At 45.5% G+C, this 21,577-nt stretch overlaps 1 protein-coding gene across 4 annotated transcripts in view; it reads left to right on the forward strand.

Moving 5' to 3' along the window:
* The window catches only part of GALNT14 (polypeptide N-acetylgalactosaminyltransferase 14), a 188,048-nt gene that overhangs the window by 145,026 nt on the left and 21,445 nt on the right, over positions 1-21,577 (forward strand). For all 4 annotated transcript variants that reach the window (XM_039532168.1, XM_039532166.1, XM_039532167.1 and 1 more), the window contains 3 exons: positions 7,097-7,184; positions 9,650-9,734; positions 11,812-11,915. In XM_039532168.1, coding sequence (XP_039388102.1) covers positions 7,097-7,184; positions 9,650-9,734; positions 11,812-11,915 — 277 coding nt within the window. The remainder of the gene's footprint in view (positions 1-7,096; positions 7,185-9,649; positions 9,735-11,811; positions 11,916-21,577) is intronic.

The raw sequence follows: 21,577 nt of genomic DNA on the forward strand, positions 1-21,577 counted from the left end.
GGAGGCAAGGAACTGGCCAGTGTGTGTGTGCAAATCAAGTTAGCTGAACCCCTGGGTCCCTGTTGCAATTGCTGAGAGGCAAATGCTGAGTGGTGCAAGGGGAATAGGTGGGCATTGCTCCAAGGGACTTTTCAATTAGCCTCATGTAAAAATGCCCAATACTGATGATTTAGGGCTCTTTGAATAAGGGTTGAATTTAATTTCATGCTAATTAAACTTTAATAAATGGATTTAATAGGTTTAAATTCTGCTGATTTCACAGCAGGCAATGATGTTCTCCTTCCACTAGAAACACCTCTCCCCTCGCCCTGCCCGCCACAAATAAAAGGTGGCGTGATCTTGTGGGTTCAGTGTAGCATCTGGGAACAAGGAACTCCTTAGCTCTGCCACTGGCTCCTGTGACCTTGGACCTCACCGTGCCCAAATTTCCCCCTCTGTAAAATGGGGATAATTATACGTATGCGCCTCACAGGGACATCACATGCAGATTTTAATTAGTTGCGTGGTTAGCTGTGCTTGGAAGATGAGAGTTTATGGATCATTAGAAAGATCATTATTGTTACTGTTATCAGGAATGTGTGTTTCCTGGTAAATACTGTTATTCATGATTAAAACAGTTATTTGTATATTTTATTATGAAATATATGAACATATCTTTGGGGAACTGGTGCATATAGGGGTGAAATGCCTTGTCTAAGTTCACAATATTATGTAAAAATGGGCTTGTTTTGCCATAATCCTGCCCCTTGTCTCTCTCATCACTCTGCTGCATCTTCTCACGAACCTACCTTGCCCCTTGTCACAAACTTATGTTGTTCCATGTGAAGCTCCGGTGACTTGGTGGGGGCAGAGGTCCAGGTTAATTTCCTAACCTGTGAGCTCTCAGGGTCAGGCCTTTTTACTGTGTTTGTGCAATGCCTACCCCAACGGGGCTCCGGTCTCTGACTGAAGGCGGCACTAAAATACATCTAATAAATACTGATGTAATCACAATGACACTTACATATTATGAAGACTCCACTCTGACCTGCCCCATTACAGGGTCTTCCACTAACATTTATTTCACTGCTTGTTTCTCACCCTGGATATTGCCTTTTAAAACTCCTCCCTCCCCTTCCCGCCACGTTTCCCTACTCCAGCCAACTCCTCCCTGCATTTTAACTCAAGAGCAACAGCATCTTTCCTGTTGATGTGTTCTGGCAGAGTGAAAGCGAGCAGGGTGGCAGTCAGGACTGCATTTCCCTTGCAGCGCTGGGGACCGTAGCTCATGCTCAGAGTCGATGTGATGGATGAATGTGGATGGCAGAGGCAGCAATGCCGGAGGAGTTTCATTACAACCGAGCGGCAGGAGCATGGTTTGAATGTAACATTAAAGCCAAACATCACCTCTGCTAACTTCTGATTTGTAATTCTATTGTAAATATGTGCATGGCTTGAAGTAGAAGCTGGCTCTGTGGTTAGCACTCTCTGCTGGTCATGCTGCAGAGGACCTGGATTCAGTCACTCCCTAGAAGTTGACAGGGACTTTGTTGAAGGGTGTTGCTGACATTTTGAGCCAAGTGAGATCACTGTGAAATAGGACTTTAAAGAGCTAGAAGAAGGCTCAGTGGCTTAATCCACTGACAGGTCCCCACTTGTGGAGACCTGGATTTAAATCCTACTTTAGGACAAAGACAGCATAGTGGGTTCATCCTACTTCCTAGTGGGCATTTCTCCCAGCTTGCTAAGCCACCACGTAGGCATGGTCGATGCACTCAGTGGTCTCTGAGATTGGAATAGCAGGGGTTTGGTCCTGCTTTGAGCAGGGGGTTGGACTAGATGACCTCCTGAGGTCCCTTCCAACCCTGAGATTCTATGATTCTATGGTTGTGGCAGGTCAGGAGTGAAGGGCATTGACTGAGCTGTGTGTGGGGAGCCCAGGGCTGGATCAGCAGGCAGTGCTGTGGGTCAGGATGGAGATGCATTGGAGGAAAGGTGTCTGGGGTGCGCAGGAATGGAACTGTAGGTGGTGCTTCAGTGAGGATTGAGGTGCACCTCAGAGCTGGGTGGGGACCTAGTTCTGGAATACCGAGGGGTGGGAGGGCTGGGCAGTACTACAGGCCAGGATTGGAGGGTATTTTTGAAAATATATTGTTTTCTTTTTAAAAATGTGACCCTTGAGAGAATTTTTTTAAAGGTCCAAGGGGTCCCTGACCCCCATCCATTAGTGTCCTTGTTACCTGGCTCATTGCCTCCATCCTTTACACCAGGGTTAAGATACTGATCACGGAACTGTAGGAAATGTTACTGCTGCCACCTTCAGGCAGGTGCTGGAAAGACAATCGGCCAATTCCCTGCCATGTTCTTTTACAGTGGTAATTAATGTTATATAAAAAGTCTTTTCTTGCTTTGTTACTGGCAGGAATGGTCTTTGTGGTAATAAAATGTAAGTCTCGAGCAAATTAAGAATGACTGGCCCAAAATGAATCTGACTTCGCTCCCAGCACCATTCCACTCTGCATGTCACTTCCCATTTTTCATTGGGCAAAGCAGCTGTTCAGGCAGGTTTCTGGGTGTTCGGCAAATGGCCAAATAAAAGGAGCTCTGTGTGTGTGCGTGTGTGTGTGTGTGTATCAGAGAGAGAGAGCACATGCACATGTTCCAAGACTGTGTTTACGACTACAAACGTGTAAGCACACGATCTCTCGTTTTTACTTATAGAGCTATATCTAAAACCATTACCCATTTATTTAAACGGAATCACTTTTCTTAAAATGTAATTATCAAGCCTAAGGCATTTTTACAGTAAGAATCAATCGTAATCAGCTCACCTGAAAATTAGCTTTTGCTAATGCCACTATAATGAACCAGTGGATGGCGACGTTCCGCTTCCATCTGAAGCCCCTGAGAGTTTTGCACGTTCTCCCAGTCTGTGGAGAGAGCTCTAAGGTGGGATGTTAAGCTATAACTTTGCATGAATCCACCTCAAAGGGAGAAGGATGTCCACCGCCTTCCTGCTAACCATTCGAACGAATGGGAGGTCAACATTTGTGGTTGTAGCCCTGAATAGCTGGAATAAGTTTCCATTTCCATTGAAATATTTTATTTGACTTTTAAGAACATTCTAAAGGGACAGTACGTGGTTGACTTGTGGATATAATTTAGTTTGTGTGACAACAAGATCAGTAGAAATGTGTTCATGATTTTTTGAAAATTCTAATTAAGAACTTGATAATATGGGAAGGGAGGAGGTTTAGAGGTAAACATGCTCTTGAAATTTTTGCAACCCCAACAGGGCAGCATTGTGCTAGGCATGTGAGAGCCAGAAGGTGGAACTGACTGAAGTAGAAGTTGACTATTAATCAAATAGTAGCTATGCTTATAAGAAGTGCCTTTCTTTTCAGGATCTCAAAGCCCTTTGTGCACGCTGGGTAAGATCATTATCCCTACTGTATAGATGTGGACACTCAGGCACAGAGAGTCTAAGTATGTCACTGAAAGCTAAAATCCCTGCAGTATTTCTCTCTGCTGAGAAACACAGAGAATGTTCATGGGGATTTTCTTGTAAGAGTCTTTGCTTTGTAATGAGGATGAGGAGAATCCAATCTGGACATGAATTATGGCTTTCTAATTGTGTTCATGAGCAAGTTGCTTATGGTAAAATGTTAATATAATGACCAGACATAATAATTCCTCCTCAACATAAGTTTCATACACAGTATCCTCCGATTTCCTCTCCATCCTGGGTTTAAATCCTTTTGCCCTATCTCGTGGAGACCTTCCTGCAGCCAGTGGGCGTGACTGTAGTTTGAGCTCATCAGTGCCATTCTTTGGGTCAATCAGAAGGGTCACTAGAAAGCAACCTTGAGACACCCTCTCCTCAGCCTCTTGCTGGTTCAGCTGTCCAGAAATCAGAGCTGAGATGTGGACAGAGATCTCTCATTTCATAGTGCAGAGTAGAGCTGGTTGGGACATTTTCCATTAATTTTTTTTTTCTTGGTTGAAAACTCCAAGTCATCAAAACCAAAATGGTTTGTGAAACAGGGGCAGGTTCAGTGACTCTCCTGACTTGAAAAATGTTCAGACCAAAGGTTTCCAAATCATCAAAATGTTTCATTTTGACATTTTCAAAATTAAAACATCCAGGTTTCTGGTTCAAAAAAATTTTTTTGTTTAGAAATGTAAGCTACAGAGACTGAAAAAAAAAGGTTAAACAAACAGAAAAAGGTGAAATCAAAATGAAATATGACAAAATGTTTCCACTGACCCCCAAATGAAAAAAAAACATTTTGGGGGTTGTAGTTGTCAGATTTTGACTTTTCGTCCTCATTTGTGATAGGAAAAATGTTGAATGCTTCAAAAAAATATTCATGGAATGGGAAAAAAAATTCCCGACCATCCCTAGTGCAGAGCACTAACCTCTGGGGGCACTTATTTGGCTTTCTGTTCTGTATTGGTTGGATTCTTGTATTAAGGATTTTTCAATCAATTTCAAAAGTACATCATGCTGGGAAAAGAGGTGGTAGAAAAACTTCCAGCAAAAAGGTGTGCTGTGTGAGGGGAAAGGTGATATTGGGGTTCAGACACAAGTCTGGGTGTCAGAGTTCTGTGCACTGACTTTGGTCAAGCCATTTAGGGATCAGTCTTGCCATTGACTTAATCAGGAGCAGGACCGGGACTTTGTGACGCGGTCTCCATTGTGCAACCTGGACTGTGGGACCACTAAGCTCTCTGTCCCACCAACCTGGGTCGCCTCTAACACTGTGGTGCTGATGCCAAGGTACAAGCCTCTGATAGGCACTGCACTTACACAGCCATCCACAGGCAGGGACATGCCCAACTGAGTTACATGAATGATCTCCCAGCCTCTCATGAACTATCAATAGAGAAGCTCCAGACAATTCCCTTCAGCTCCAGCCCTGTGCCCCAGAACTGTACCATCTTGTCCTGATCAGAAGCCTGGCCAGTGTAAATTCATTACCTTGTTTGCCACTCTGACAAAAGGGTAATGCACGTGCAACAGCCCCTGTTAACGTGAGTTGAGATTTCCTAAGCACTTCAACCAAAACATACTCTTTTAGGTAAAATATAAAACAGATTTATTAACTACAAAAAGAGATTTTAAGTTATTATAAGTAGCAGGCATGGAGATCAAAAATGGTTATCTAAGAAACAAAAATAAATTCTCAGTCTAATTCTAACTTAGACTATGGACGATTTGAATCAAACAGTCCCACATTAACAGATGGTACAGTTAGCTTATAGTTCCTCAGTACATAGACTGGACTTCCCTACAACCTGGGACCAATCGTCCTAGTTTCAAGTATTTTCTTTCCAGATGATTTTCCAGGTGTTGAGATGGGGAGGGGAAGAAGCCAAGTGATATCACTGCCTCTCTTTTTATACCTTCTTCCAGCTGCTAGAAAGATCCTAACTGTGAGGTGGGGTCAAGCAGCTCCACTGCGTATGTGCCTTCTTTGAGAAGTCTCTGGGATAGTTGATTCTTCTTGATGGGCCATTAATGCTATCTGGCCCCTCCTTTGTTGCAACTGAAAGGCTGGCTGTGGGCATCTCCCAACCTCACAGCATATTTCAGTACCATCTTCAGCAATACTTCATAACTTCACATATAATGATAGTATGTACAACTGATATTACTGTGCAACAAATCAAGACTTTCAAAATTATCCTTGCAAGGTTTACTTTGTACAAAACATATCATGATTATATGGCAGTGGTGAATATGGGGGTTCCAGGGTGCTACTTTGAGGTGCAGAGTGTCAGTCTTTAATGTCTTGTGTCTCAGTTTCTCCATCTACCATATGGGAATAACAATATTTACTGACCTGACATGAGTGTTATGATGCTTAATTCATCAATGTCCATACAAGTGCTTTGAGATTCTCGGATAGACAATGTCATAGACATGCCAAAAATTATCATTCCGATGTATAAAGCCTAAGTCCCCAATATGGCCAAGCAGCATGACTTTCAGCGCTCAGCTCCTGTGTCCTGTGACTGCACCAGAACATAGCTCCTATTTGTCAGGACTGATTTCTAAAACAAAATGTTTTCCCAGAGTGAGAGAGCAAGCCTGCATGTGCTAAGACGCATTCGTCTGCATGTCTGTGAAAAGCGATTTGATCTGGTGAGGGGAAAAGCTTGAAGTTTGAGCTATAATTGGAGTTTGGGATTTTCGAAAAGAAAAAGGAAGATAAGAGACCAGTCAAAGCTGTCAAAATCTCATCCTCCTGTAGATATTTTTGTCCCTGTTTGTATAATCTCTTTTCCTATAACAAGATGTTAATTAAATCACTAGTACCAAATATGTAACATCATTTCATTCTTTTTTTAACCCCTATCCCTCCTTTGACAAAAGCAGTGCGGTATGGTCATTTTGCGGATTTATGATATGTAATGTTTTTCTATATCTTTTAACTGGCTGACTGGCTTTGTTTTGTCTATTCTTTAAACTGTTTGCTTGTGGCTTAACTTTTGAAATTCAATAAAAAGATTTGAAAGGAGGTGGTGGGGGAAATAAATTGATGAATTTGTAAAAGAAAGATGGAGTTTTGTACTCGGCTAAAGATTCTTGTGCCAAGTTCGGTATGAAACCCACCCACAGCCTATGGAGTCTGGGTTTCTTTGTGAGGGAATTTAGAGCTAGTGAAAGATGCTGGCTTGACAGCCTTGGAGACTAAGTTCTCTGCTCATAATAGGGGAAGTATAAGCTTCCCCACACACCATGCTGGCAGTGTACCCTCAACCTTGACCTCCAGGGATGAGAGTGTCTGAGCGGATGCTTCCATTCAACCCTTAGCCTTTCTGATAAGACAACCAACAAGGGTGAGAGTTGCTCTTGTGATATGGCATCAGTCCAGCAGAAACTGGATTGACATCAGGAGTTCCAGCCAGGGAACACAGCTAAGAATTTGGCCCTCCCCTTGACTTTTCTGTCCTGTGGATCAGTAGAGGACTCCAGACCTCAGTGGCAAACCAGCTTCCTCACATCTTTGCCCATAATACAGGATTTCCCAGCACCCTGCTGCTGAGGTGGCTTCTGAGGAGAAGCTACACCAGGTCAAAAGTCATGGGTTGTTTTGTTCCTTGTTCTCAGGATCCAACCCGCGTGGTCAGTCCAGTTATCGACATCATCAACTTGGACACTTTTGCCTACGTGGCCGCTTCCTCGGACCTCAGAGGAGGTGAGTGTGTGTTGTGCTCACTCCCTGTTGGGTGATGCTGATCTGTCAGGCATTATGCTCAGCAGACACTGGCAGAGGGAAGTGGCTGACTCAGTGTGAAGGAGGCACTGAGTCGGAGCTCCCTACTGTAAAGATTATTTATAATGCTCTGTATCCACAGCTGTTTTGTGCAAGGCATGCTAAAAATACCGTTTCCCCCTCTATCAGTTTGCAAGGCTAGATTGGCCCTTCGTACCACTGACTTGAGGGAATGGAGTTGCTTACTAGGGTGCTGCAGGGGAAGTATTCTATCTAAGCTAAGCCCCAGCAGCAGAGAAAACCAGATGTCATCGAAGGGGAGGGATATAGAGGGATGGTATTGCCGTGCATATCTCCACAGCTATAATTTGGTTTGTTTGCTGAAGTCCCCTTCTGAGCCTTGCACATTTCTAGTTGCCTGATTTTCCCACTGAGTCACTCCAGATATATGCCAGTGTAAAACCAAAGTGACACAGTGAAGAATCAGGCACTGAAATATTACTTCCCTCTGCTAAATGGCAAGATGATTCTTCCTTCCTTGGAGAATGCTGTTCTCTGATTATTCTCAGAGAGAGTGGCTCCTCTCCTTGTTTTTGCATTGCACGTGCCCCTGGAGTTTTTTACTCGTGTCCTTGGATTTCTCTAGAAAGTGCCAGCTAGTGCTCTGTGCAGGGACTATCTACCAGGCTTGGTTGTCTGGTGGTTTTAACACAGAGACAAATGGAAGCTATGATGAGACTAATGACAGATTAACAGGTTTGTGCCGGAGAAGACATGGCCCATACAGAAGTCCAGTCTCTCTAGCCTCTGCAGAAAGGGTTAACTGGGCTAGATGAACCTTGAATGTATTCTTGTATGGCAATTTATACAGTTCTATAAATAGAACCAAAGCCATTCTTCAAGTTCAGACAGGCATGGCTCATTGCCTCTTTGCTAGAATCTTTGATCCCCCTTCTCAAGATGGGGGCTCAGCAGACGAGGCAGCTTCTAGTTTGGACCTCACTGCAAACTTGCTGGTTCTCTGCGATTCCTGTCTCTGTGACCCTTTCTGCTCTGCACCTCCCTGTCTAGACGCCCCAGAACATGCAACATTTCCTAGTGCGTAGAGAATGAACCGGGGCTGTGCAGGGAAGGAGGCTGTTGTTTGAGGGCCCCTGTTTCATTTGTTGCAGAGTTGAAAGGTGGGTAGTGAATGAGGCAGGGGACTGAAGAAAGGGAGGGGAGAGTCTCGGGGTTTAGGCAGTTGAATGCTGCTAGGAGAATTGGTTTCTATGCCCGCCACAGAGTTCCTTAAAGTAGACTTCTCAGAGATGGTCACTACTTGTATGTTCCTCAATTTTGGGGGCCTGTCTTGATTTGCAGATGTGTTGAGCACTCACAACTGCAACTGAATCGATAGGAGCTGTGCTTTGAACATTCAAAATGCTGTGTAATGCTGAGTACTCTGAAAAATCAGGCCCTACGTCTCTCCAACTGGGCACCAAGAGTTAATGTGCACTTTGGACCTTAGTGCCTCCATGCCTTAGTTCAGGGGTCGGCAACCTTTCAGAAGTGGTGTGCCGAGTCTTCATTTTTTCACTCTAATTTAAGGTTTCGCGTGCCAGTAATACATTTTAACATTTTTAGACGGTCTCTTTCTATAAGTCTATAATATATAACTAAACTATTGTTGTATGTAAAGTAAATAAGGTTTTTAAAATGTTTAAGAAGCTTCATTTAAAATTAAATTAAAATGCAGAGCCCCCGGACTGGTGTCCAGGACCTGGGCAGCATGAGTGACACTGAAAATTAGCTCCTGTGCCGCCTTCGGCACCCATGCCATAGGTTGCCTACCCCTGCCTTAGTTTCTCATCCATAAAATGAGGATAGTATCACCCCATCATTCTACAGGGGGATCGTGAAGGTAAATTCGCTAATGCTTGTGAACCCCTCCAGTATTACAGCGATGAGCACCATAGAAAAGCCCATGAGGAAATTAATAATAAATAAATAAGGCCATGGGCCCACATGGTGAACGATGGTGGTAAAATGAAATAAAGAATTGCTGATCATCAACTGAGCCCTGTCCATTCTGTTCACTGAATGAGGCAGGGCTCCTGTGAAGGCCATAGTGTGTGCTCATGTAGTTAAAGGCTGTATCCTAATGCATATGCATAAGGGTGCTGAATTAAGGCTGTACAGGCCACCTTTGTTCTAGCACTTCCTGACTTTTGAGTGTTGGACATTGCAATGTAACGTTCCTTTCATGTAGTTTTTTGTTTGTAATATTTAAATGTGTGAGACACTGGAATCGTCTCCTAAGAGAATTGGCTGTAGCCCCATTATCTGAGTCATTTGAAACTGGAGAATCAGAAACAATTCTGTGCTGGCTAGGGGATGGGTTTGGTGGTCTCCTAGTTTGTGTCCATTTCCAAGTTCACCATGGTCCTTCTCTACTTTGGTTGTAGGGTTTGATTGGAGTCTACATTTCAAATGGGAGCAGCTTTCCCCAGAGCAGAAAGCCAAACGAATTGACCCTACAGAAGCCATTAAGTAAGTAGCAAGGCAGTGAAGGGGGGAAAACTGGGGTGAATAGAGGGCTTTCTCCTGTGGAAGCTGGTGCCAGCCAGGCTGTATCCAGGGCCTTGTCTGATTTTGCCCTTTTCACTTGCAGGGAAATTTTCACATTAAGGAGTAGATTCAAAGCCCATTGAAGTCTACGGGAGTCTTTCCATTGACTTCACCAGCTGTGGACATGACGCTGACTGGAGATATTGCCCAATTCTGTAGATACAGCACATGGTTCTATTTAGCTGGTCCAGAAGGAAATCTAAGTACCTAATTAGGGACCTGGTTTAACATATATGGCACCATGGAGGAGATGGATAGGTACTCCCACCCGTCCCATAACAGTCCTGAGTCTCATGGATCTTATTATTGTAATAAGGTAGTGCCTAAGGGCTCCACATGTTTCCCTCCTCCCCAAAAGTCTAAGTAAAAATAAGCGAAGGCTCCTAGTTCATCCAGCCTTCTCCCCTCAGCAAAGACTCTTACTTTACTTCTCACAACTCATATTTTACCCCAAAACAAAAGGAATCCTTGAAAAAGGGTGAAACCCTTGATGAAAGCAGGTGATCCAGATCACGCCTTCCCAACCAGCCTTGCCCTTCTAAGCTGCCTAAGGGGTGGACAGCAAGTCTGAAGGTAATAGGAAGTGAGTGGTGAATCTCAGGAGAGTTAATCAAATCAGGAAGAGGAAAAAATCTGTCCTCATCCCTTGGGTTGGAGGGAGTGCCTCACCTTACTCATTACCACCCCTTGTGGCTGGCTGAGGTATGGTGTTGGCTGGTATTTTGTCCAGTCCTTGAAGAGAAGTATTGTTCTTGTGACGTGCAGCACGGAAAAGGAATGTGGTGGTGAAAGCTCAGAGGTCCAGAAATGATGCAGAGGACACACATCATGGGGAACCAAATCTTGCTGCTTCTTACCCTGGTTCTTGTAACGAGCTCATGTTCATCTCCCGATGCCCCATCTCATTTTCGTGATTGTCCTGCCTTGCAAAAACAATTGGAGCTCCCTCCCAGTGCAGCGAGACCATGAGACCCGAGACAAATCCAGTGCATCTTAACTGTACATGTTTGCAGGACTTGGCACAGGCTCGTAGAAATGGGGCCTGCCCCATCAAATGGGTCATATTCCTAAAATTATTCTCCTTTAGGGGGAAGGGATAGCTCAGTGGTTTGAGCATTGGCCTGCTAAATCCAACGTTGTGAGTTCAATCCTTGAGGGGGCCATTTAGGGAACTGGGGTAAAGATCTCTGTGGGGATTGGTCCTGCTTTGAGCAGGGGGTTAGACTAGATGACCTCCTGAGGTCCCTTCCAACCCTGATATTCTATGATTCTCTCTCTTCAACCCCTCCACATGACTTCTCTTTGATACCCTCAGCTAATCTGGAAGGTAAAAACTAGCCCTGTTTTTAAATAAAAATCAAACCAGGGGTTCTTAAACTTTTTTTGCTGGGACCCCCTTTGAAAATATTTCAAGCTGTGACTGCTGCTGGTGATGGTGGTGGTGCCTTCAGAGCTGGGCATCCAGCCAGCAGCCGCTGCTCTCGCAACCCCTACAATAGTCTTGTGACCCCCTTTTGGGTCGGGACCTCCAGTTTGAGAAACCCTAGATCAAACTCACAGTGATGGCTTTTAAAAATCCCCTGTTGAATAGGCACAGGTGTCCTCTCCCTGTTGCAATGGTGCTCCTAATAAGATACATCACAAAGGCCATTTTGGTCATGTCATGTAAATAATCTCCAAGTGCTAAGTGCATTTTTGGTTCTGAAGCCTACAATTGGGGCTGTTAACTCTGGGCTTCTAGGAGTTGTGCTAATGGGTGCATTAGCCTGATTTTAAGTGCCAGGCAGTTTATGATTGACAGAAAAATACCAAGCCGACGAGTTAAATGGCTCTGCCATGTTGAGACATGTGTCCTTGTTTCGGGGTAATAGGAAGATTCAGAGATATATCCATCTGAGAGCAGAATAGGAAGAGAAAGGAGGTGGCTTATTGTGCATCTTGGGTTCTGCTCCAATGTTTGAGTAAGAGCTCGTGCCCTCTTCCCTTTGTATCTCTGCAGGACTCCAATCATTGCAGGGGGGCTCTTTGTGATCGACAAAGCCTGGTTCAACCACCTGGGGAAGTACGACACTGCCATGGATATCTGGGGTGGGGAGAACTTTGGTGAGTCTCTGTTGCTGCAGGGACACGTGGATCTTCATCCTCCCAAGAGATGGGGCTGGCTCTTCCTCTCAAGTATGGCCAGCGGGTATCATGGGCCAGGGGAGGCTAAGCCTCCCGAAACAGCCAGGCATGGCCCACCCATGCTCCACCGTGAGGCCCCCTTCTGCATCCCAGTCTTCCCCCGTGGCCCCAGACCAGGCAGCTCTCTTCCTGCCCTTGCTCAGCCTCTCCCCCAAAGTGGGCTGGGGCTGGGGCTAGGGCAAGCTGGCTGGTGGCCTAGGACTTGGGGCACCTGGGGTGGGTGCTCGGACCGGCTGGCCGGGCTGGGGCTGGCTGGTGTTCCAGGGCTGGGGCCACCTGGGGCTGGGGCGGGCTGGTGCTCCAGAGTTGGGGTGGGGCTCCCCTGGCGGTGGTGAGGGTCTGGTGGGGGAGGAGGGCAGAAGGGGCAAGGCAGAGACGGGGCCTCGAGCGGAAGGGGTAGGGCCGGGGGCTAGCTTCCCTGAAGGTGGTGGTGGGGGGGGAGTTTCCCACTCATGGTTTCAAGTAGTGTCTGACTAATACTGGGTTCACTCCAAATGTTCTGAATGGTTTCCCCTAGTTATTTTCATCTGTATCCTGGGTAAGTATGGAGCCTTTCAATGTCTCAGAGTGTTCCAACACTGAAAGGGCTGCCATTATTGGTCTATAGTAGCCCATCTCCTCCATGGTGATAGATACAATGTTGCTAAATAAGCTAAACCAAAGATTCTCAACCTGGTGATTGTGAACATGTTACTGGGGAACTGCTAGAACTCCCATTCCCTCCCATTCTTACTTTTTTTCTTTAAAACATCCAACTATGTTTCTAGCTCATATGTTCATAGACATAATCTTGAAAATGTGAATGGATGCATCAATACCTGCCTGAATTTGCAGCGTGCCTGAAATAGTAACTCAGGCATTCTCAAAGGGGGGTGAGGGGTGTTGCAAACAACTTAGGAACAAGTGATCATGACTTGATAACATTTATAATGTGCAAGCACCATAAAGTGCAGATCAGTAATATATAGAGAGTGCTTTAATGAGGCCAGTTTCACAAAGCTGAAAACAATTATGAGCCAAATCAGCTGGAATGAAGAATTTATCAGAAAAATGTGAATGAAAATTTGGAATAATTTAAGAACACCTTACTAGAGGCCCCAAAAGACACAATCAAGGAAGAAGGTTTTACTGGTTAAATGACCAAACTGGTTTAGAGGGGAAGTGAAGGCATCTGTCACAAAAAAAAAAAGAAGAATATATAACAAATTGAAGAAAGGGGAAGTTGATAGTAATGAATATAAATCAGAAGTTCAGCATTGTAGAAAATTGATAAGGGAAGCCAAGGGATACAAGGCGGTATATATGGCCAGCGGAGTTAAGGACAATGAGGAGATATTTTTAAATACATTAAGAACAAAAAGAATCCTGGCAATGGTATTGGTCTGCTAATAGATGGAAATGATAGAATTATCAATAATAATGCAGAAAAGCCAGAATCATTCAATCACTATTTCTGTTCTGTATTTGAAGAAAAACAGATGATATAATTTCATCATATAGTGATGATCACACACTTTCCATTCCATTAGGGTCTCTGGAGAATGTTAAGAGCAGCTACTAAAATTAGACATTTGCAAATCAGTCCAGTTAACTTCTATTCAAGAGTTTTAAAAGAGCTAGCTGAGAAGCTTGCTGGATTGTTAAAGTTGATTTTCAAGAAGTCTTGGAGCAATGTGAAAGTTTCAGAAGACTGAAAGAAAGCTAACATTGTGCTAATTTTTTAAAATAGTAAATAGGATGACCTGGGTAATTATAAGCCTGTCAGTCATCCTAGGCAAGATAATAGAGCAGCTGATACAGGACTTAATTAATAAAGAATTAAAGGAGGATAATATAATTAATGCAAATCAATGTGGGTTTATGGAAAATGGATCCTGTCAAACTAAATCGGTATCTTTTTTTTAATGAGATTACAATTTTTGTTGATAAAATTGGTAATAGTGTTGATGTAATTGATTTGATATTGCACATTTTGATTTAAAAATCTAGAACAATAAAAAATGAACATGGCACACATTAAATGGATTAAAAACTGGCTAACTGATAGGTCTCAAAATATAGCTGTCAATGGGGAATCATTATTCTAGTGGGGTCCCACAAGAATCAGTTCTTGGCCCAGCACTACTTAACATTTTTATTAATGATCTGGAAAAAGACATTAAATCATGATTGATAAAGTTTGCCAATGACACAAAAATTGAGATAGTGGTAACATCGAAGAGGACAGGTCATTGATTCAGAGTGATCTGGATCACTTGGGAAACTGGGTGCAAGCAAACAACGTGTGTTTTTAATACAGCTAAATGTAAATCTGTATATCTAGGAACAAAGATTTTAGGCCATACTTACAGGATGGGGGAACTCTATCCTGGGAAGCAGTGACTCTGAAAAAGATTAAGGGGTCATGGTGGATATTCAGCTGAACATGAGCTCCCAGTGAGATGCCGTGGCCAAAACAGCAATCCTGGGATGCATAAATAGGAATCTTGAGTAGGAGTAGAGAGGTTATTTTACCTCTGTATTTGGCATTGGTGCGACCGCTTCAAGAATACTGTGTCCAGTTCTGTGTCCACAATTCAAAAAGGATGTTAATAAATTGGAGAGGGTTCAAAGACGCGCCACAAGAATGATTAAAGGATTAGAAAACATGCTGTATAGTGATAGATTCAAGAATCTCAATCTATTTACCTTAAGAAAGAAAAGGTAAGGGGTTGCTTTATTACAGGCTATCAATGTCTACGTGGGGCACAAATATTTAATAATGGGCTCTTCAGTCTAGCAGAGACACGTAAAACATCAGCCAATGGCTGGAAGTTGAAGCTAGACAAATTCAAACTGGAAATAAGAGGTCCTCTTTTAAACTAATCAGTGGAACAGTGTACTGAAGATCATGGTGGATTCTCCATCACTGCCAGCTTTTGAATCAAGATTAGATGTTTTCCTAAAAGCTCTGCTCTAGGAATTCTTTTGGGGAAGTTCTATGGCCTGTGTTATACAGGAGGTCAGGCTAGATGATCACAGTGGTCCCTTCTGGCCTTGGAATCTAAGAATCAATAATCGCCAGAAGGCTGTGACAATCCTTCCATGCCTATACTGCTAAATCGGAGAGAGGTTCCCAGCTAGACCTTGGCTAGATGGAAGAGAGGTCCCAGCATGGAAAAGGTTGAGCACACCTCCCCTATATAGTTTGATGGCAAGTGGAATTTGAGCCCTGTGCTTCTAGTCATCTAAATCCACCTTTGCCCTCTGTGTTCACACCTGTCCTTTGGGGAGCTCCTAGCTCTGAGCTTTGATGGGGAGGTTAAATCGGTGATATACTGTCCCTGTTCACCATGTCAGACAGCTAGATCAGGCTGGGCTTGGTTCTGTTTGCAGCTGTAATGATGCTGCAGATCGGATCGGGTAGGCTTGCAGTCATAAAAGAAGAACGAGGCACTTGATGATAGGGAGACAGATCTTAAGCTGGTTTTAATACTTCAGTACCTCTGGGGGACTGTGGCTAGCAACGAAAAAAAATCCTGTCTTAACAGATGTAGCAACGCTTTCAGGGGATCCAGAGGAACAGATGCTCGTGTTTTACAATAATCCCATCCATTGTCTAGTGCTATTGTTGTCTTCCATACACTATTTCTCTAAAGTATTTTATTTCTTTCTCACCATGTAAAGTGTGTGCGTGAGAGAGAATTTCTTGCCAGTGGTCTGACCGGCAGCATCTGCTCTTTCTTGCACTGCTGTCTGAAGAAATTCATCACAAAAAGCCGCAGTGAGCCTTTTTCTCCCTCTTGGATTAATCATCTAAAACACGTCTTTGCAAAGAAAACTAAACATAAATGTAGGACGTGCCATGCTGGATCAGACGTGTGGTCCATCTAGTCTGGTAGCCTCGTTCCAGGAAGGGTCCAAAATGGACAGTTATGGAATAGCCTGCCCATAGGAGAAGTTTCTTCCTAACCCGTCAGTTAGCAGTTGGCTTACGCCCTGAAGCATGAGGGTTTATACCCCTTATACATTGTTCTAACCTATGTTATGTCGCTAGCTGTTTTCATTATCAACGAAGTTCCCTTTGAAGCTGGCCCTGATCATGTAGTGTTCTTACCTCCCAGTATCAGAGGGCAGCCATGGTCATGGAGTCCCAGGCAGCATTTAACCAAGGTTCAAACTGTAACCGACCCAAGTTTTGCTAGCCCTGAGGGTTGCCCGTCCCATTGCTAGATTAAGCTAGTCAAGAGTTGCAGGGGTCCCATAAAGTGCAAAAACGAGTGACATTGGCCAAGCCTGAATTATGATCATGGAGGCTGGAGGAGACACTTTTTATGGAAGGCCCTGGACTGGTAGGAGACCTGGGTTTGGTTCCCAGTTCTACCACTAACCCGCAGCGTGGCCTTGGATTACAAGCCACTTCATCTCGCTGGGCCTCCTGTAAGCTCTTTGAGGCAGGGAATGTCTCTGACTGTGTGTATATACAGGGCCTAGCACACAGGGGCCCTGATCTTGGTTGCAGTTTCTGGGCACTGGTGTAATAGCAGCAATAATTGTCTCTTTGGTATCCTCCACCAGCAGAGTTCCTGAGGGTAGGCAGGGTGGAAACCCCACCTGGACCACAGTGAGTCTCCCTGGCCCAGAGAGGGAAAGTTGGCTTCTCCTTGCAGCAACAGTGAAGTAACTGACCCTTCGTAACAGGCAATGACTGCTCATTCAGCGAGCTGGGAGCACTCCAACACGAGGTAGCTGAGAAGCAGGATGACAGCTTGTGTGTAAAAGGGAAAGCAATACGACACAAAATGGACCAAAGAAGTTAACACAGTGACAGCAAAGTGGTGTGCTTGTGCCTCAAGCTACGTGAGATTAGCTCCTGCTCTCACCTGTGCACAGCCCCACTGAGGGAGGTCAGAACATGCCCCTCAGTGTCCTAGTCACAGAGCTGCTCACCTTCCAGCTGTGACAGAGCAGAATCTCCCCTGTACCAAGCACTCATTGGGTCAGATTCTGATCTCACTTGCGCCAGAGCAACTCCACTGGCTTCAGGGTAAGTGACTGGGAAATCAGGATCTTGTGGTGCATTCTGCAGGACTGGAATGACTGACTGTTCCTTTCATTATATTTGCAGTGAAATACATTTCAGCCCTTTGGTGATTTACTCTTCTTCCTAATTAGATAGAGCACTTGGAAAACGATGTAGCACTGCAGCGGGGTTTTTTTTTTTCCCCTCCAACATTAACAACTGAGCTCCACTGCTTTATGGCAGTGCGATTGCCAGCCACAGGGGACTGCCAGACTCCATCGAAAACAAAAGCAAGTTGGAATCTGCATTCAGATTAGAGGGAGGGCTTTGGGGATGTTGTCAATGCCCAAACTGGTTTGAAACCTCATCTTGAGCTCTTTGTCGGTGAATGTACCGCAGCTGGTGCCAGGCTGCCAAGCGTCAGCCTGCAGATTGAAGTTGCTTCAACCCACTCCAGCACGCCTCAAACCTGACCTGCAGGGACCAGGGCTAGGACTGTGGCAGGGGTGGCTAGTCCCCCTAGCCATTCACTTTCTTTGCCGAGAGTGCCAGCAGAGATGCTCAATGGGATGTGGACCCTTAGCTGGTAGTATTACAGTGAGGCCCACCAACTTATTTCATGTAGACAACTGAACATCCTTTGGATAGTGGTAACATCCATTGAGTACCAACCCCGCATGGATTCAGGCTGGAGACCTAGCAAAGAATGGCTTGGTAGCCCATTAGCAATCCCTTCCACCACCCAGTCCACCCTCTGCTTTGCTGTCGCCGTTTGTCTGCTGCCTTTCCCTCTCTGCAGACACTGCAGTTCCCCTTGTCAGGCCTTGGTTCCATGTGCCATGTAACTCAGGTGTGCAGAGTTGTAGCTGTGTCAAGTGGGTGGCAAATGGTGACAGGAAAAATAGGAGGGAGTCGTGGTACAAGCAGAAGAGTGTTCCCCTGTCAGGACGGAGCCCGAGCTGGAGATTCTTTAGAGTCTGACACTTTCTGTTACACGCCAGCTTCCTGAAACGTGTTTAACAGAACAGGGTTGGATTTTAGTAGTAACGGAGGCAAAAATAAGAATGCACCGGGGATTGGCTTTAAACTCTAGAAATGTTTTTTGGGTAAGGGACAGGTCTAGGCACCAGGGCATCTGGCTTCTATTCCTGGCTCTGTGTGACTTGGACACATGCTTTAACCTTGCAGTGCCTCAATTTCCCAATCTGTTAAATGAGCATAAAACCACTTCCCTCAGGGGGTGTGTGAGGATTACTTATTACAGTAGCACTCTCAGATCCTCGGAGGGAAGGAGATATAGATAACGCCAAGTATTATTTCCATACCCAGTAAGCTGGGGAGAAATGAAGGCTTTGAATTGCCCCTGCTGGGATTAAACCCGGTGTCTGCAAGGCTCCTAGATGTTTAGAAGTTGATTCTTCGCTCACAAAGTGTCCCCTGCAGCATGAGTACTGTGCTTTCAGCGCATTGAAATCACATCGTCCTTCCTCTTCATTGTGCCTGAAGACACAAGCAAGCAGGGGGTTGAAATATACAGCCCCCTTCTCGCTAAACCCTTCAGAGAGACATAGTCCGTGGTGGGCTGAATAGAAGGGGGGGGAAGAGGGATGAATGGTGCAGCTGCTTGGGCTAACTGTGCATTCATCAGTGCCCCCTTTTGATTGCAGCGACACCAGTGGTGAGCTGGAGCCGGTTCCCACAGGTTCCCAAGAACCGGTTGCTAAAATTAGACCTCCATGGAGAACCGGTTGTTAAAGGGCCAGGAGGTGGGCAAAGAACTCTGGTCCGTGGGCCGGACCATCCTGTTGCTCCCAGGATTCCCAGCTGGGGAGACTGAGGCTCCCCCGGCCCTTCCCCCGCTTCCTCCAGCTGCAGCGTGGGCCGCTCAGCTGAGCTCTGGAGTTGCTTTGAGCTGCAGCAAGGTAAGGGGGGAGGGGGCTGCAAGCTCTAGGGCTGCTGGGGGGGCAAGTGGGGCAATTTGCCCCAGGCCCTGCAGGGGCCTCCGGCCCCACAAGTATGTCTCTGCCTGCCCCGGCCCCTCCTCCGCTCCCCCCCTTAAATCAGAACTTTTTATAGGGAACCGGTTGTTAAAATTTTGGCAGCTCATCACTGCCTCAGCACGCGACACACGGGCAGATGAAGAACAGCACCCGGGTGTGAAGAGAGCAGAATGTAACAGCTTAGAGCCTCCAAACCCCTCACTGATCTCATTTCCTTTCTCTAGCAATGAAGGTGGCTCCCAATATAGCACTAAGACGCGGCACAAGGACACGTTTTATTGGCCCATTAATACCCGCCCCGGGCGAGTTGTGAGGTTCCGCTTCTCGCTGGCACTTTCTCTATAAATGCTGCAGCAAAAGGGAAAGGGGTGGGAGGAGTGGCAGCAGGGAGGGGACCTCTGAAAGGAGGCACCCGCATCTGTTCCGCCTGCTGTGCTTCCTCTCCCGACATATGGCAACACCTCCTGCTGGGGTTTTGCCATTAGAGATGGGCTCAAGCCATGAAATTTGGATCCAGATGTCAAGCATCCCAAAGTCAAGACGGCTTTGCAGCTAGTTTGATTTCTCCTGTGTTTTCCCAGAGAGAAGCCGCAGTGTGTGGTGAGGGGTGGGAACAGCTGTTTCTGGACAACCCCCAAAGCAGTGCATATGCGGCTCATTGCTGTCACATGAGTGCTATGCTCATGACTGGCTGTTTTGCCCTACCTGATAATATTATCACCGTACTTAAAGGGATACTCACCCAATTTTGCCCCCCAAATTTGAGTTTTCTATATTAAAAAATACCTTTTACAAAAGTTGAGTGACTGATACTTTTCCATGAATTAGAACAAAAATTGCTCAGTAACCATCCCAATGCCAAGCGAGAGGGCATACAGGAGGAGTCCCTCCCTTTTAGGGAATTCAACCCTCAAATGGAGAGAAAGATGGAAAGCCTTGTCTAATGGTCTGAGACCCAGGGACATCTCGAGATCTGGTGCTGGCTCTGTCACTGACTTTCTATGTAGCCTTGAAGAAGTCACCTAACCTCTGTGCCTCAGTTTCCCCCATCAGATCATAGAATATCAGGGTTGGAAGGGACCTCAGGAGGTCATCTAATCCAACCCCCTGCTCAAAGCAGAACCAATCCCCAACTAAATCATCCCAGCCAGGGCTTTGTCAAGCCGGGCCTTAAAAACCTCTAAGGAAGGAGATTCCACCACCTCCCTAGGTAACCCATTCCAGTGCTTCACCAACGAACTGATATTAATGAACTGAGTGTTCTGAGGAGAGCAGCAGAAATTATCAGGGAAAATGTTAAGAGCCAAAGATTGTTTTGAGAGCTTGATCACCCCACAACGAAGGTGGGCACATAACACTCCACATATACTTGCAGGGTGTTCACAGGGAGAGCGAAGAACCATTAGCGTGATGCATGAGGTGTAACTGAGAGTAATGGGGTGGAATTAAGAAAGCTGAATGTCAGGTCAGACCTCCTGACAGTGAGATGGATTAAGCTGAGGAATAATCTCCTGAGCGAAAAGGTGGAAGAGCCGCCTCTTAGGACTTTTTAAACTAGGCCAGTTGGGGGACATTTCAAAGGACAAATGGCAGATAGGTGCTGAACTTCCACAGACTCTATGGGAGTTAGGCACGTAATCACCACCTGTGCCTTAAAAATCTGCCCTGTTGTTATTGGTTGTTATTTGTATTGAAGTAGCCACTGAGCAGAACGATTGTGCTAACACTGCAAAATGGAGTGTAAGGAACAATCCTGCATAGACAGGGCAATAGACTGGATGACAGGGCCGGCTCCAGGCACCAGCTTAGCAAGCAGGTGCTTGTGGCGGCCACTCCGGAGACGGGCGGCACGTCCAGCTATTCGGCGGCAATTCGGCAGAGGGTCCCTCACTCTCGCTCAGAGTGAAGGACCTCCGGCTGAATTGCCGCAGATTGCGATCTCGCACTTTTTTTTTTTTTTTGGCGGCTTGGGGCGGTAAAACCCCTGGAGCCGACCCTGCTGGATGATCTAATGGGCGTCTTTCATGCCCAATTTCTGTGATTCAGCAGTAAAATGGGGGAAACTGTACTTTCCTGTCTTCCAGGGGAGGAGCAAGTCAATGTTTGTAAAGCCTGATGAGTGCTAAATATTGCACTACAATTTCAAAAATCACCATCATCACCCAGGATACAAGAAACTGTGAAACTGGTTTCTTCTTATTTTCTCGCTGTTTCCCAAGGGGTGTGCGAATCCCTATTCTGGCTAAAGGTGATGATCTGGCAATGAGATTTCAGATTTATAGATTTTAAGGCCAGAAGGGATCATAAGATCATCTAGTCTCACTTCCTGCATAACATAGCCATAGAATTTCACCCAGTTACTCCAGTATTGAATCCTTGATCCACTGGGGATATAAATGCTTCCAAAAAGGCCCACCCAGATGGTCAGAAACTGGCTGTGGGCAATTTGGACTAAATTTCCTGACACCAGCAGCTCCGTTTTCCAGTCTGATCCTGCATGGAGCTGCGAGGGCCAATGTGTGTTTGAGTGACCTTGTTGTATGTTTCAGAGTAGCAGCCATATTAGTCTGTATCCGCAA

Source organism: Mauremys reevesii, linkage group 3, assembly GCF_016161935.1.
Source record: "Mauremys reevesii isolate NIE-2019 linkage group 3, ASM1616193v1, whole genome shotgun sequence".
Taxonomy (NCBI): domain Eukaryota; kingdom Metazoa; phylum Chordata; order Testudines; family Geoemydidae; genus Mauremys; species Mauremys reevesii.